The following is a 16,195-nucleotide window of genomic DNA, read 5'->3' as shown; positions in this document are numbered from 1 at the left end:
GGCAGTCTCTGATGAAGTGATACTTGATTCTTATGTGCTTGCTTCTGTCATGGAAGACTGGGTTCTTGGCCAGAGCTAAAGCAGACTTGCTGTCCACCTTCAACTCCACCACATCAACTTCTTTGCCCAGCAGCTCCCCGAGCAGTCTGGACAACCATAGTGCTTGAGTTGCAGCAGAGGCAGTAGCAATGTATTCTGCCTCGCAGCTTGACAAGGCCACCACTCTCTGCTTGATTGACTGCCAGCTGACCAGACAATCGCCCAAGAAGAACATAGTCCCACTGGTGCTCTTGCTTGTATCGATGTCACCGGCGAGGTCGCTGTCACAGTAGCCGATGAAGCGCGCTGTTCCAGGAGCCCTCTTGTAGTGAAGACCGTACTCCAGAGTCCCAGCAACGTAGCGGAGGATGCGCTTCACCGCCTGCAGATGCTCCACCGTGGGCCGCTCCATGAACCGGCTCACATACCCGACGGCAAACGCCAAGTCCGGCCGGGTATGCACGAGATACCGGAGGCTGCCGACAAGCCGCCGGTAGTGCGTGGAGTCCACCTCCTCAGCCTTGCTCTCCCTGCTCAGGCGAAGCTTCTCTTCCATGGGCGTGTGCGTCGGATTGCAGCCAACCATGCCTCGTAAGGCGTCTTGCCCTGCAAGCTCTTGGTAGGCGCTCGGTTCAGGAGATGGACAGCAGTCACCACTGCCTCCCCACAATACCGAGCCGGAAGGCACCTCTGCTTCAGCAGCGCACGAGCCATGGCCACCACCGTCTGGTTCCGACGCTCCACGACTCCGTTCTGCTACGGCGAGTAGGGGGCGGTGTAGTGGCGCTCGATTCCTTCATCGGCGCAGTAGGCCGCAAACTCCATGGCGGTGAATTCGCGACCGTTGTCAGTGCGCAGCACCTGGAGCTTGCGTCCGCTCCCCTTCTCAGCTACAGCTTGGAGATGTTTGATGGCGTCCGCGGCGGCGTCCTTGGTGGTCAGCAGTGCCACCCACATGTACCGCGTGGCGTCGTCGACGAGTAGCAGGAAGTAGCGTCTGCCGCCCGGAGTCGCCGGCGTGATTGGGCCGCAGAGATCGCCGTGGACAAGCTTGAGCGGCTCCTGCGCGCGGTACTCAGCCTCCGCCGGGAACGGGGCTCGACGATGCTTGGCGAGGACACACGTGTCGCAGAACTGCCCGACGTGGGTGATCGCAGGCAATCCGCGCACCATGTCGTTCTTGGACAGCTGCCGGAGAGCGTCGAAGTGGAGATGACCGTAGCGCTCGTGCCAGCGCCATGCCGCATCATCCTTCCGTGCGGCGAGGCAGAGTGGCTCGGCCTGGCTCAGATGCAGGACGTAGAGGCGGTTGGCACCGCGGCGCACCTTGACGAGTAGGCGCCGATGTCGATCCCAAATCCTCAGGACGCCGTGCTCGATCTCCACCTTTGATCCCCCCTCGTCCAGTTGGCCGAGGCTCATGATCGAGTTCCTGAGCGCCGGGATGAAGTAGACGCCGTGGAGCACCCGGTGCTCCCCGTTCTTCGCTTCGAAGATGATGGACCCGACGCCATGGATCTCCACCTTCGACTCGTCGCCGAACCTTACCGATCCTCTGGTAGATGTGTCCAGGTCGGTGAAGAGCTCGCGTCGGCCGGTCATGTGGTGGGTTGCACCGCTGTCCAGGTACCATCCGTCCATCTTCTCTCCATTGCCGGTGTCGAGGTAGGCGCGCGCACGGGGTTCTTCAAGCACGAGGCAGCCGTTCTTGGCGCAGAAGATTGAAGCTTGGGCCTTGCTGCAGCTCCCTTGTGCGTCGAGCTCCAGGAAGCCATGCGCGAGGAAGGTGGCAGCGTCCTCGTCCACTTGGGCGACGTTGGCGGCGCCACCGCGCTCTCGGTTACGTCGGGGATGAAGGCAGTCTCGGGCCCAGTGGCCTGCTTGATGGCAGTTGAGGCAGAGGTCGTCGCGATTCGCCTTGCGCTCGCCGTCCGCACCTCCTACCTTGTCCGCCTGCGCCCCTCCGCCACCGGCTCCGCCTCCGTCGCGATCGCCGCGCGGCTTGTTCTTCTTGCCACCGCGGGGTCGCCGTCGCTTGTCCTTGGACGGCCCGGCTGCCTCCTCCTTCTTCTTCTTGTCGAAGGCCCGCCACTGTTCGGCGGTGTACAGAAGCTTGCCGCCGGCGTTGGCAGATTCGAGGTCGTCCGCCAGCTCTCGGTCCTGGACCGACTTGAGCCGGCCGGTGACGTCCTCGATGGTGAGCGCGTCGAAGTCGAGCAAGGTCTCGATCGAGTTCACGATCTGCCAGTACTTCTTCGGCATGCACCGAAGGAGCTTCTCGACGACGCGCTCTTCGGTGAGGTCGGTGTCGCCGTTCAGCTTCATCTGCTCCATCAGACTGCTGAGGCGCACGGCGAAGTCCTCGACATGTTCGCCGGGCTGAAAGGCGAGGCCTTCCCACTCCCCGCGAAGGCGCTGCAGCGTCGCGCGGCGTACTCGGTCACCGCCGACTCTGCGCAGCGTGATGGCGTTCCACGCCAGCTTCGCCGTCCTCTTGTTGGCGATGGAGGCCGCGATGTCGAGTGGGACAGCGGCGCACAGAGCCTCCAGGGCCCGGCGATCCTCCTCATACGTGACGCCACCGAAGTGAACTGCATCCCAAAGGTGTCGAGCTTGGAGCTTTACCTTCATCAGAAGACTCCACTCGTGGTAGTTGCTCTTGGTGAGCATCGGCCACGGCGTCCCGGTCCCGGAGTCGCGGTAGACCATCTGCGGCACCGGCGAACGCCCGCGACGACCACGGCGCCGCTCAGGAGACGGCGACTGGCGGCGGCGCTCGGGGGTGCGCGATCGCGATCCCGCGGAGACCGCATCCTCCTGCTCCAGCTCCCGGCGCAGGGCGGCCGCGGCGTCAACTGCGGCCTGCGCCGCTGCTGCTGCCTGCTGGGCCGTGACGGCCTCGGCCGCCGCCGCTGCCTCTGCGGCAGCAAGGCGCGTCCTGCGGTCATCTCCTCCCGCGCCGAAGGCTCCAGCGCCCCGCTGCTCCACCGTGGATGCTACAGCTGCTGCTGCTGCGGCGGCGGCCGCGGCCCGGACGCGAGCACTCTCGGTGGACATGGCTCTCTCTGGGTAAACCCTAAAGCTCTAGATACCAATTGTTGCCCAACTCATAGAGATTTTGGATCTGGGAATGCCCAGAGGGCAGCTTGGCCCTTGGCAGCTTGGACTGAATCAAAATTGTGATTACAGGATACAATAGAGGGAGGGGGGTCTGCCACTTATATAGCAATGTGGTCAGCCACCCACTCAGAATATGCTAAAGCAAAAGTAAAGATGCCTGCTCCAAACTTGGATGCCAAGGCACTGCTACTACTAATGCAGAAATTAAGATACATAGCAATTAGGCTTAACTAACAGTACCTGCTGGTACTGTTCAGGGAGGCGGCTCTATGAGAGCGAGAGAGGAGGCTAGGGTTTTGGCCTTTTGGGCGCTAGAACGCCAGCCGCGAGGCTCTGCCCACGGCCGACAAGAGAGAAGTGATTTCCTTCTAATCTCTTGCTTGATTAGATTGATACATCTCTCTTTATATAGAGAGGTTTACTTGTCTTACAAGCAAGACTTACTTGATCCCCTAAGCAAGCGACTAATTAACCCTAATGGGCTAAGGCCCAATAGGTCCTTGACTCTTCTAACACGTGGCTACGTCCTTCTCGTCCTCGGCCACTTCGAATTGAAGAACCACATCCTCAGTGATGCTGCTCGCCCCGCCGATCCCGCCTGGTCGCGCATGGACTGCGTGGTTGTCTCATGGCTGTTCAACACCATCTCCGCCGACCTTCTATCACCTGGAACTGTAACAAAACTGTCTGAACCATGCTACTAACAATCCGAATCACTTGTGACAAAGAAAGAAACGACCCAACCAAAACAAACACACTACACCGGCACAAAGGAGAGTAGGTAGGATATATCTCTAGCCTCAGCCAAAACCCAAAAAAGTAACTCCTCCCTGGTGAGCAATAAGGCTTTAGCCAAGTCTGGAGAAACTCCATCAAACACACACTTATTACGATGAATCCACAAGGTCCAAGCCCCAAGGATGACAAGGGCGTTGAGGCCTTTCTGTAACTGGTCCCAACGTTCACAATGATTCTTTTCCACCAATCATCAAAGAACACCTCATCAATCAGTGGGGCAAGGAACTGCAGGCCAACTCTTTGTAGAAGTTTGAACCAGAATTCTCTTGCAAAAACACAAGACAGGAGTAAGTGGTTGATAGATTCTTCAGCTTGGTCACTGTGAGGACATCTATCAGGATGAGGAAGCCCTCTTCTTGCCAAACAGTCTGCTGTCCAACACCGGTCATGAGCTACCAACCATAAGAAGAATTTACATTTTCTTGGAGCCCAGGATTTCCTAATTCAAGTATAAGGCTGAAAAGAACTTGTTCCATGGAAGAGATTTTTGAAAGCCAACGTTGCTGAATATTGGCCACTTGAAGATAACCGCCAGATATGATAATCGGAGACCATAAGCTGCAGGATCACATCCTTGACCAAATCCCATAGAGATAGAAATTCTAGGATGACTCCCACAGTAAGAGCGCCTTGGATATGGGACAGCCACAAATTATTTGAGCGGACCTCGTGTATAGGTCTCCTGCAAACTCTTCTTTTTTTCAAGCAATGCAAAAACTTGGGGCGCAAGGTCACTGATCCTTTTGCCATGAATCCAGATTCTTTGCCGCAAACTATAACACATAGACAAAATTTCTTTTGTTGTCTCTTCTGAACGTTTTACTCATTGTTATAGTTTGTTCCCATCTTTGATATGACCATAGAAAGATTTCTTCTGTCAGTGAACTATCTCAAATATATGCAATTCTTTAAGCAAATTTAATTTCATTACAGCAGAAATTTCAGATGCGTTTATGGTTCACGATAAATTGAATATGTTCCATGCAGGGACAACTTTTAAGGACGGCATACAGTGACCTACTGTAATTGGTCCATAGCTTTAGGGCTCCAATTTTTCATATGGTGCTGGCTCAATTTTGGCACGAGTCACATGACCAATGAACCAAACCCAAAAGGGGATGAGACAAGAAACCAGTTTATTGTGCAACAAATACAATCTGAGAAGTTCAACTGTCCAAAACTCCTAACAGAGATCTCTAGAATATAGCTCTTGAAATGACAAAATGAGAAAACACACACCTGCTGTTATAGAACCTCCAGGTGAGTTGATAAACAATTTAATATCCTTAGTCTGGTCTTCTGCATCCAATAGTAGGAGCTGGCTGATAATGAGATCAGCACTTGTATCATCCACCTACATAGCATCAGTCATCCCAACACATCCATAAATAAAAAAGCTTGAAATCTATTTAGATCATACTGATGATACAAAGAAAAGCTCCCTGGAATAAAATTTGCTAATAAATGAAAGCACAGAAAGTACAAAACTGAATTTCCAGGATGCAGAAAGTAAAGGCCAAAGTGTACCAAAGGCCCTCATACTCGCTCAGGGGTGTCACATAGTTCCTGTTGCCCACAATCATAAATGGACCTCAGATTTGGTAAAGCCCAGAGGGCAGCTTGGCCATAGGCCGCTTGGATTGAATCTAAAGGCCAAAGTGTACCAGAGGCCCTCATACTCGCTCAGGGATGTCACATAGTTCCTGTTACCTAGTCAAAAATGGATCTCAGATTTGGTAAAGCCCAGATGGCAGCTTGGCCATGGGCCGCTTGGATTGAATCTGAGAGTTGCAATACTTGGGATACAATTTGGTCCTTACCACTGCTTATACATAGCAAAGTGGTCTACCTACTCTAGCATATTCTAACCACTAAAGTGGATGTTGAGCATATTCCTAATACAAGGCTTAGAAGCCTGAAAAGTAAATGACAGGAAACAGTAAAACAAGATACATAGAAACTAGGCTTAACTGTCAATATCCCCCTAAGCCTAGTGCTGAGTGATCTGCTTCAGACCAATCCTTCTCCTCATCTCCTGGAACTTGGCATTGCCCAGCGACTTGGTGAGGATGTCTGCCAGCTGATCAATAGTGGCGACGTGGTTGGCCTTGATGCTCCCTTCCTCCATGCAGTCCCTGATGGTGGTATTTGATCCGGATGTGCTTGCTCCTATCATGGAAGACTGGATTCTTGGCCAGAGATAAAGTAGACTTGCAGTCCACCTTCAACTCCACCACAACGACCTTTCTGCCATGGAGCTCTCCAAGCAACCTTGACAGCCACAGAGCTTGTGTCACTGCAGTGGTAGTGGCAATGTACTCTGCCTCGCAGCTTGAATGCCACCACCGATGGATTGCTAGCTGACCAAGCAGTCACCAAGGAAGAACATGGTTCCACTGGTGCTCTTGTCTCGATGTCGCAGGTGAGGTCGCTGTCACAATAACCGATGAAGCACGCCATGCTAGGGGCCCTCTTGTACTGTAGACCATAGTCCAGGGTCTCGGGCACATGTCAAAGAACACGCTTCACGGCCTGCAGGTGCTCCACCGTGGGCCGTTCCATGAACCGGCTCACATACCCGACCGGGAACACCAAGTCCGTCCGGGTGTGCACCAGGTACCAGCGGTTGCCGACAAGCCGCTCGTAGTATGTGGAGTCCACCTCTCCACCGTGTTGTGACGGCTGAGCCTGAGCTTCTCCTCCATCAGTGTGTGAGCTGGGTTGCAGCCAGCCATCTCACCGAGCTTGAGGATGCGCTTGGCGTAGTGAGCTTGACAGAAGGTGATGCTGTTGGCAACCTAGCGCACCTCGACGCCAAGGTAGAAGCAAAGAAGGCCGAGGTCGCTCATATTAAACTTCTCCTTCATCTGCGCCTTGAACTTCTCCACCTCTTCCTCCTCGGTGCCGGTGATGATCAGGTGTCAATGTAGATACCGACAAGCAGGACAGTGCACCCGCTGCCTCACCAGTACACCGCCACCTCATGCGCAGTCTGTTCTAGGCATGTGAGGCCTTCCACCGGCCGTAGAGAGCCTTGCAAAGATGGGATAGTTGTAAGGAACAAAGCAAGATTGGTAGCACAAGGCTATACTCAAGTTGAAGGTCTTGACTTTGGTGAAACATATGCCCCGGTTGCAAGATTGGAAGCAATTAAGATCTTGTTGACCTATGCTTGTGCTCATAACATCAAGCTATACCAAATGGATGTCAAGAGTGCATTTCTCAATGGATACATCAATGAAGAAGTCTATGTTGAACAACCTCCCGGTTTTGAAGATGACAAGAAACCCAACTATGTTTACAAGCTAAGAAAGGCATTGTATGGTTTGAAGCAAGCACCAAGAGCATGGTATGAGAGATTGAGAGATTTCTTACTCTCTAAAGGTTTCAAGATGGGGAAGGTTGACACCACTCTATTCACCAAGAAGATTGGCAAAGACTTGTTTGTGTTGCAAATATATGTTGATGATATCATATTTGGATCAACCAATCAAGAATTTTGTGAGGAGTTTGGCAACATGATGGCTAATGAGTTTGAGATGTCAATGATTGGAGAGCTTAGTTACTTCCTTGGTCTCCAAATCAAGCAATTGAAGAATGGCACATTTGTAAGTCAAGGCAAGTACATAAAAGACATGCTCAAGAAGTTTGGTATGGATGATACAAAATCAATTAGCACTCCAATGGGAACAAATGGAAGCCTAGATAGTGATACAAGTGGAAATATGGTGGATCAAAAGTTATATCGGTCTATGATTGGAAGCCTACTCTATGTGACCGCATCAAGACCGAATGTCATGTTTAGTGTATGCATGTGTGCAAGATTCCAAGCCTCACCAAGAGAAAGTCATTTGAAAGCAACAAAGAGAATATTGAGGTACTTGAAGCATACACAAAATGTTGGTTTGTGGTATCCCAAAGGTGCAAAGTTTGAACTTGTTGGATATTCCGATTCGGACTATGCGAGATGCAAAGTTGAAAGAAGAAACATCGGGCACATGTCAAATATTGGGAAGATCACTTGTCTCATGGTCATCCAAGAAACAAAATAGTGTTGCACTATCAACCGCCAAAGCGGAGTACATTGCGGCCGGTAGTTGTTGTGCACAAATTCTATGGATGAAGGCAACATTGAAAGATTTTGGAATCAATTTCAAAGAAGTGTCATTGCTATGTGACAATGAAAGTGCCGTGAAGCTCACCAACAATCCGGTTCAACACTCAAGAACAAAGCACATAGATGTCCGCCATCACTTCATAAGAGATCACCAACAAAAAGATGACATTTGCATTGAGAGTATAGGCACCGATGATCAACTTGCCGATATATTCACCAAGCCACTTGATGAGAAGAGGTTTTGCAAGCTAAGAAATGAATTGAACATACTTGACTTCTCAAATATGTGTTGACGCACCCCCACTACATGACATGCCTCTCCTTCGAGCAAAGTAAGGTAAAATTGTTTGACATGTCATTCATCCTATGCTAAGGACTTGCTTAGTGCATCTAGTCATTCCTTACATGTCTTAGGATCATTCATGAAAACCAAATGAATTTGATTCTTGTATGGTACCACTATTGCTTTTATGCTTGACTTGATCTAGTGGTAGCATATGACATGTTTGTGGGCTTGCAATCCTAATGTTTGATCTAGAATATGAGCTATAAGTGTTTAACTCAACATGGTACAAGATAACCCTTATTTGGAGGTGTGAAGAAGCTTGTCCTTGGATCAAACCGAGTTAAATATCTTAGACAAGTAATCTAGATTGAACCAATTTGGTAAAATGATCTCACTTCACATGGTTTCACACTAACTTATCTAAAATTTGAGCTCACCTTTTGTGGTCATTGATGACAAAGGGGGAGAAAATTTTCCAAAGATTTAAGATAGGAGAGTAACATAATAAAAGAAGGGGATCAATTAAAATTTTGAAGCACACAAGTAGGGGGAGCAAGCTCATAAACTTGTACGTTGCATTTGAATCATCACATATATTTGCTTGCATTTGCATTAGTTTTAGAAGCTTTCTCTCCAATGCCTTGCTTGTGTGGTGTATGCTAGTTGTAGGCTTGATTGTTGAAATGAAGAACTAGCATGCATAGGTAGTGTAACTAGACTTTTAATAAGTTGTTTCACAAGTGGTACTAGAACCTTGTTTATAATGTTGATCTCACGGGGTGTTCTAGTTTTGTGAATGTCTAGTTACTAATGGTGCTAAGGAAGGTATACATTGGCAACTCCGATTGGTATCACGCTTCAAAGGTCCATTCTTTACACCTTAGCATCATTTGGTAGAAATTGACTCCTATATTTCCTATTCAAGTATATGTGCGAGCTTTCAAATCTAAACTCTTAGCACATATGTAGGGGGAGCACTTGCTACCAATTTGGTTTTATGAAACTTGTCCATAACCTTTGCACATGGTAAAATGCTTAGGCAAGCAACATGAATCCAAGAAATTTTTATTGAAAATCTTTGTAAAAAGGGTTGTCATCAATTACCAAAAAGGGGAGATTGAAACCCCTAGTTTGGTTTTGGATAATTGATGAAACCCTAGTACTAACCTCTATACTAAGTGTGTGTAGACTTAATGAGGTTGATACATGCCAAGTGTTGGAGCAAGTGATGATCATGGTGATGATGGTGATGACCACAAGATGATCAAGTGCTCAACTTGGAAAAGAAGAAAGAGAAAAACAAAACCCTATGGAGATCAAGGCAAAGGTATTGCTTAGGGTTTTGGTTTTGGTGATCAAGACACCATAGAGGGTGTGATCACATTTAGTATAGATAGCCGTACTATTAAGAGGGGTAATCTCGTTGTGAAAACGGTTGTCTAAGTGCCACTAGGTGATTGGATTCCTTGCATATGCATTAGGACCTAGTGAACTAATTTAATTAACCCTTGAAAAATGTTTTTGAAATATGCTAACACACGAGCACAAGTGTTGAGACACTTTGGTGTTGGCACATGGAAGCAAGGGAAGAAGTTGAGGATCTTTTCGTGCAACGCGTTCAGGCCGGACGCGTCCGGTATGAGGTCGGACGCGTCCGAGTTGAGGCACCGGACTCAGGAACAGTAACCACCTAGAGACCGGTGTGTTTCGTCCGGAGAGATCGCTTCTCGGTGAAACTCTCTGAGGTTGCGTCAGGTGCACACCGAACGCGTCCGGTGTGACACCGGACGCGTCCGAGTTAGCGTCCGGTGCAAAATCTTCGTGCGAAGCTCCCTGTGTTTTCGACCGGTGCACACCGGACGCGTCCAGTGTGTGCGTCCGGTGTGGCGACCGGTGTTGGGTCAGTTTTGCGACCCTCCATGAGTTTTCGTCCGGTCGCTCGTGAGACCGTCCGGTGCATGTTAAAGCGAGAGTCCGGTGCCTTGTCAGTGTCAGAGACAACGCCTACTTTTCTAACGGTCAGGAGCACCGGACGCTGGTCTGGCTCATACCAGACGCGTCCGGTGTGAACTAGGACGCGTCCGGTGTGGACGCAGACAGTGGGATTTCCTGCCAACGGCCAGTTAAAGCTTGGGACTTCTATTTATATGCCTTGGCTGGTTCATGCTCATTCTCTTGACCCTCTAACTTGTTGATACACCTTGTGAGCATACTCCCACACTTTCCACTCACCTTGTTCAAGATTTGTTCATCCAAAGTGAGATTGGGAGAGATCCTAGTTGCATTTGCTTAGAGTTTGAGCATCTAGTGGCACTAGTGATCGTTGAGCAGCGGGTTTGCTTGTTACTCTTGGTGGTTGCCGCCACCTAGACGGCTTGGAGCTGCGGAGGAGCTTTGGCACGAGTTGGTGATTGTTCGTGGCCATCTCCCGGTGATTGTGAGAGGTTTGTGCCTACCTCGGCGGAGAGCCAAAGGCAACATTAGTGGATTGCTCGTGTCATTGAGATACCTCACTTGTGGGTAGGTTCTTGTGGTGTCCTGGTGAGAACGAGGTTCGTGCTACACCTCTTAGCCACAGAACCACCAAGTGTTGGTCGACACAACGGGGACGTAGCGTGCCGGCAAGCACGTGAACCTCGGAAGAAAATTGTGTGTCTTCATTGTGATTGTGCTTTGGATTTCTCCCCGTGATTGGACTTCATATTATTGATTGGTTCATCCCCTCTACGCGGTGGTATAAAGATCAAACTTTCTCTCTTACTTTCTTGCAAACTAGAGTAGCTTACATACTTGTATAGAAACTTTAGGTAGCTCTCTAGTGTAAGTAGAGACATAGCTTTTGTGTGCCTAGTGATCATATCAACTAGAATTATTGGATAGGTGGCTTGCAAACACCCATTTTAGAGCTAGAGCAAAAAGTTTCGCTTTGTTATTTACTAACCCCTTGCTCTAGTGATTTTGTAGATTTTTTAAATAGGCTATTCACCCCCCTCTAGCCATATTAGGACCTTTCACGGGGGCATCACGGCCCTTTCGGCGTCAGTTCCAGTCATTTCGAAGGTCTTCTCGGCGTGGCAGGTCCTGCCTACGAGTTCAACGCCTGGGCCTTTCCCACAGCCAGTCAGCTAGGCGCCACCGCAACCGGCCAGCAAGCTCCTGACCACCAAGGAGAGCAGCAGTCCGACGCCGCTTTCTTCCTCTCCTTCACCAATCCCGTCATTCATAGCCCCCAACCTTGTGTCGCCACAGCAACACTGTGATGGCGTCTTCTATGGGGGCGTGGATGGCATCCAAGCAACGGCGTCAGAGCTGCAGGCGGCGGTGCTGCCTCCTGGCGCGCCGACAGGGCCAGCGCCCCATCTTCAAGCGGTGACACCCAATCGTCCCTGCAGTGACAATCTTGGAGCAGCTTGTGGGGCGAGTGCCTGCAAGGTGTCTACGGCGGTGCGGCTGCAGGCTGCGGCGCGCAGCCTCCTAGCGTGCCAGCGGCTGCAGGAGATGTGCCAGCCTATGCACGAGGTGACCTTGGCGACGGTCGGCCTCAGCACAGGGGAGCACGATCTCGCCCTGTGGGATGGCCACCAACAAGCGCGCCGACCTGCTGCTATCTTTCGGCACGAGTATGGTGTGTTTCCCGCAGGCAGCGACCTCCAACTCTGTGGAAGCGGTGGTAGTGGAGCCACTCCCCTCCTTGTCATCAGCGAGGACGCACTGCCTAGCGCCACCGCGGTCTGCCACCGGCCACCGCGAGGACGTCTCCGCTAGTCATTATCGCGACTAATTCCAGGTGGCTATACCCGTGCACCCTAATCGTTCCGGTGGGCTCCATGGGATCCAGGTGGCTGCACATGTGCAGGTCCATCATGCGGAGGGTGTCCGCCGTATCTTCAAGATTCAAAACTAAAGAGTCACAGTTTATTTCGGGTCAATAAAATAAGCCGAGATGTAAAAGGCTTATTTTTAGGTATTAAGTTTGTGTCGAGTCGAGTTACAAGTTGGTTAGGTTGCAGCTCGAGGACGAGCTGCATGTCCAGGTGGGGTGTAGTGTTAGAGTATGTAAGGGACCTATTGGGCCTGGGCTGGTGCCATAGCCCATTAGTGTTAGGATTAATTAGAGATAAGGGTCGCTTGCTTAGGGAAGTAAGCCTTGCTTGTAAGTCAAGTAAACCTCTATATAAGGAGAGGAGATGTATCAATTTAATCAAGCAAGAGATTAGAAGGAAATCCTTTCCCTCTTGCCCGGCCGTGGGCAAGGCCCCCGGCCGGCCTCCTCCCGCCCTCGCAGCCCTAGCCGCCGCCACAACATCCACATGAACAGTACCCGCGGGTACTGTAGCACACTAGCAGCCGCGTCAGCCGCCATCGCTCCCCTCTGCCACGTAACAGTGTCATGCTAGAATGCCCATCTGAGAGAGCGTTTATGAGTGACAAATAGGAAAAATTTGGATCACATGGATGCCACATTGATGACAAGTAGGTTGATTAACACTAATTAGAGGTTTGGACCATGACTACTGATCAGCAAATCATAGTTCAAGGACCTAGATGACATCCCCAAACAAGTTGAACAGCTGATGCACTTTACTCCAAAGTAAATAATAGCATCCAGTTCTTCAAACACCAATAAAGCATTTTCCTAATAACAAATGAGTCAATTCCAGGAAAAAAGTAATGAAAGTCATTCATACTCACTACGCGAATCAATAAAAACACAATTGATATAGTCCAAAAACTCAAATAAATAGCATTTCTACAAATCTATACGTGAAAAGACCAATGTTCATAAAGAAGTGCAATACTTGTATCTTGTATCCAAGGTAGTTCATACTATTTGATTTCAGGTTTCCACAATAATCATGACTCATAAGATACATGACGGTCAAAGAAGGTTTCCAAATTGGCCTGTTCGGCTGCACTAAAGCAGTGGCTGCTGTAGCCATTTGCTGCTACTGAGGAGACTTGCAGCGACAGCCGCGGCTTTAGCTGCAGCGATCGGAGAATTTTTCAAGAATCAACATTAAATTTGTTCTACAAGGTGCAATGTTATTGTGGTAACACAGTTGATAAAAAGGTCACTTCCTACCAACACAAACCTGGCACATAAAGTAGACTATCAGCAGACAGATAATAACAAACTCTTTCCTGCTTGTTTTCTTTGTTGTCAGGAGATCTATGCATCCCAGTGAATGACATTTGAAAATTATTTTGGCTTAAATATATGGCGGCATAATTGCTAATAATAAAAAATATAAAAATGCCACTGACTAAGGCAAGAAATATACATAGATCCTAAGCATGTTGTATTTCTCAGTTCTAGTCTTCTAGATTTATATTTATGGTTTGTGTTAAAGTTGCAAAACTAACTATGTCTCAGGCTAATATCTATATACCTAATATTAAAAGGCACTGTTCACCTAAATGACTGTTTAGTCCGTTTAAACAACATTTAAACGGTAACGAGGCCACCTATGTCGTTTAGGCCTTAAAGGGTAAATTAAGTGGTTTGACCATTAGAATCTGTCTAAATGGTCTAAACATAATTGAGTTAAATGTGACTACATGATCTAAATGGTTATTTAATTCACCATTTAGTCAAGAGGAGGATTACTTTGTCACCCAGCTAATCAACATTGTAAGTATATGAGGTAGAGCGGGATTTATTTGGTAGGATACACATTTTTTACAAGCACAAATATGTATACTTTCTAGGATATTTAACTTTTATACGTACATAAATATGTATACTTTAGTGTTACTATACAAAACCATTTAGACTCCGTTTAAACACCGTCTAAACAGCCTAAACGCTAAACAAAGGGTGACTGGTTGTTTACCATTTAGTGTTTATAAAAACATTGTTAAAAAGGAGAAAATTTCTTCCTCCATTCCTTGGTCCGTCACTCTCTCCCCTATTTGTTTGTCCCTCCACTTCCTCGAGCATACAAGTCCTGGCTGATTTTACTAATAATGGTAATACATGATGAATTAGAGATTAGAATCCTGATTGGTTTAAACATGCATGTGTATTGCTTGATAAGAGCTCTCGCGCACTGCACCATCCCATCTGTGACCTAACCTCTTGACCCATGCTCATACTGAATTAGAATAGCCAGCCATGTCCAGAGTCACATTTCAAGATGTACTGAAACAGTTTATGCTATCTCTTAATAAATGTTTGAGCTGAGGTAACTGTGCAACAAGCTGCAACGTACATGCATGTTTACTAGTGTGGGTATCCATACACATATCTATACTTGAAAAAAATGAAGAAATTCTTCCGTCTGGCTTTTTTTTTACATCCCGCAGTGCCCTCACGCCCCTCCCTGTTCTATCAGTAATTTGTACTCTACCCATGCTCATATGAGTCAGAACAACATGCATCAAGCGATGGTACAGACTACAGCATTCGATTCCAACACATCTCAGGAGAGAATATGGAATTGCCTTGTCCCGTATGTGACCCAGACTTATGACCCGTGCTCATATGAGTTAGAGCAACATGCGTCCAACTACCGAACAGAGCCCAATTCCAAGTTGTATTGCAAGAAATGACGAATCTCCGAGCCACAAATAGGTATAACACACTCGTCTGCTAGCATACACACATATATTAGGTTGCAACCTCCATTGGTCTTCAACAAAAAAAAAAGGAAGGTGTACACAAAATATTAGGCTGGGTATTAGAGATACAGTAAGTAATGACACATTTTCTTTCATTTTACAATCTTTAGCTAGTGTGAGCAAGGCATCTATAGCGAGTAAATCGGGTGCAACTATTCTAACAAAGAAACAAGAACAATAATACAGAGACCTTGAAATTTTGTGGAAGACTTTCGCAAAAAAAAATGCGGAAGAAACAGATCAAAGAACTAACCGAGGAACCGAGGAAGACGATGCGCTGGCGAAGGAGCATGTTGGATGTATCAAGCTCCTCTAGGCGCGCCTTCCTGGCAGCCGGCCTCGCCACCGCCAGACCGGATGGGACCCACCTAGCGGAGAGCGTCCGGTGGGCCCACGTCACCGCCGATCCGCGAACCGCCGCCGCCCTTGGCGCTGTGCTCCGGCCATCCGAGGAACAGGGGGTGAGGAATACGGACGAAGGAGAGAAGGAAGTGCAGGCAGGTGCTGGGAGGACCGGGAACGCAGCCATGGCTGCTGCCGCGGCTTCCACTCCTTGCCTAGCGGCGGCGGCTGATATTGCTGCTAGCGCTATCTGCAGGTGGGACTAAGGATGGCAACAGGTGAATTCGGATCAGGCGAAGTCTGTCAGCACTCGAACCTGAACTAAAATCTGCAGATACAAAAACCCGAATGCATGCTCGAAATTCGCTTTCGATGGTAATATAATAATAGTAATAGCGACTTTCTATAAACATGAAATATAGAAACATATCTATATCTAATTCTTCCCTAGATTTACCGTCGACTCCACGGCCAGGAGCGCCTGCCACGTCGCCTTAATTTTTTTTTACCATTAGATTCTTGCAGTGAATGGTTGAGATTGTTTTCATCGGATTTTACTAAAATCGGATTCTCTTGGAGTCTCCTTCTCTCTAGCTTCTTTGGCTTCTCCTCTACTTTCATGAGCTTACACAGCTTCTATATATCCAGTTTCTAATTCTCCAAGCTTCATCCCCTTCTCGATATTTCTTCCCGACCTCGACGCGTCGTCTCCCGCAGACGTCGTCTCCACCGCGTCCACCCCTGGCCTCGCCTTCCCTTCCCAGTCCCTCTCCCATCCCTCTCCCTCCCTCCCTCCATCACGGCAGCGCCCTCAGACAGCCGCATCGCGTGCTAGCACGGTGACGGCACCCTCGGCCTACGGCGGCGCGTGA

General features: G+C 48.9%; 1 protein-coding gene across 1 annotated transcript in view; it reads right to left on the bottom strand.

Moving 5' to 3' along the window:
- Nucleotides 1-15,721, bottom strand: part of LOC8069569 (ATP-dependent Clp protease proteolytic subunit 3, chloroplastic) — a 31,575-nt gene extending 15,854 nt beyond the window's left edge. Inside the window, exons 1-2 of the mRNA XM_002455617.2 lie at nt 15,235-15,721; nt 5,197-5,311 (exon numbers count right to left, since the gene is read on the bottom strand). Coding sequence (XP_002455662.1) covers nt 5,197-5,311; nt 15,235-15,510 — 391 coding nt within the window. The 5' untranslated portion in view covers nt 15,511-15,721. The remainder of the gene's footprint in view (nt 1-5,196; nt 5,312-15,234) is intronic.

This window comes from Sorghum bicolor, chromosome 3, assembly GCF_000003195.3.
Source record: "Sorghum bicolor cultivar BTx623 chromosome 3, Sorghum_bicolor_NCBIv3, whole genome shotgun sequence".
NCBI lineage: Eukaryota > Viridiplantae > Streptophyta > Magnoliopsida > Poales > Poaceae > Sorghum > Sorghum bicolor.
Note: the sequence above shows the minus strand (reverse complement) of the source record. Positions and strands in the feature narration are given on the sequence as shown.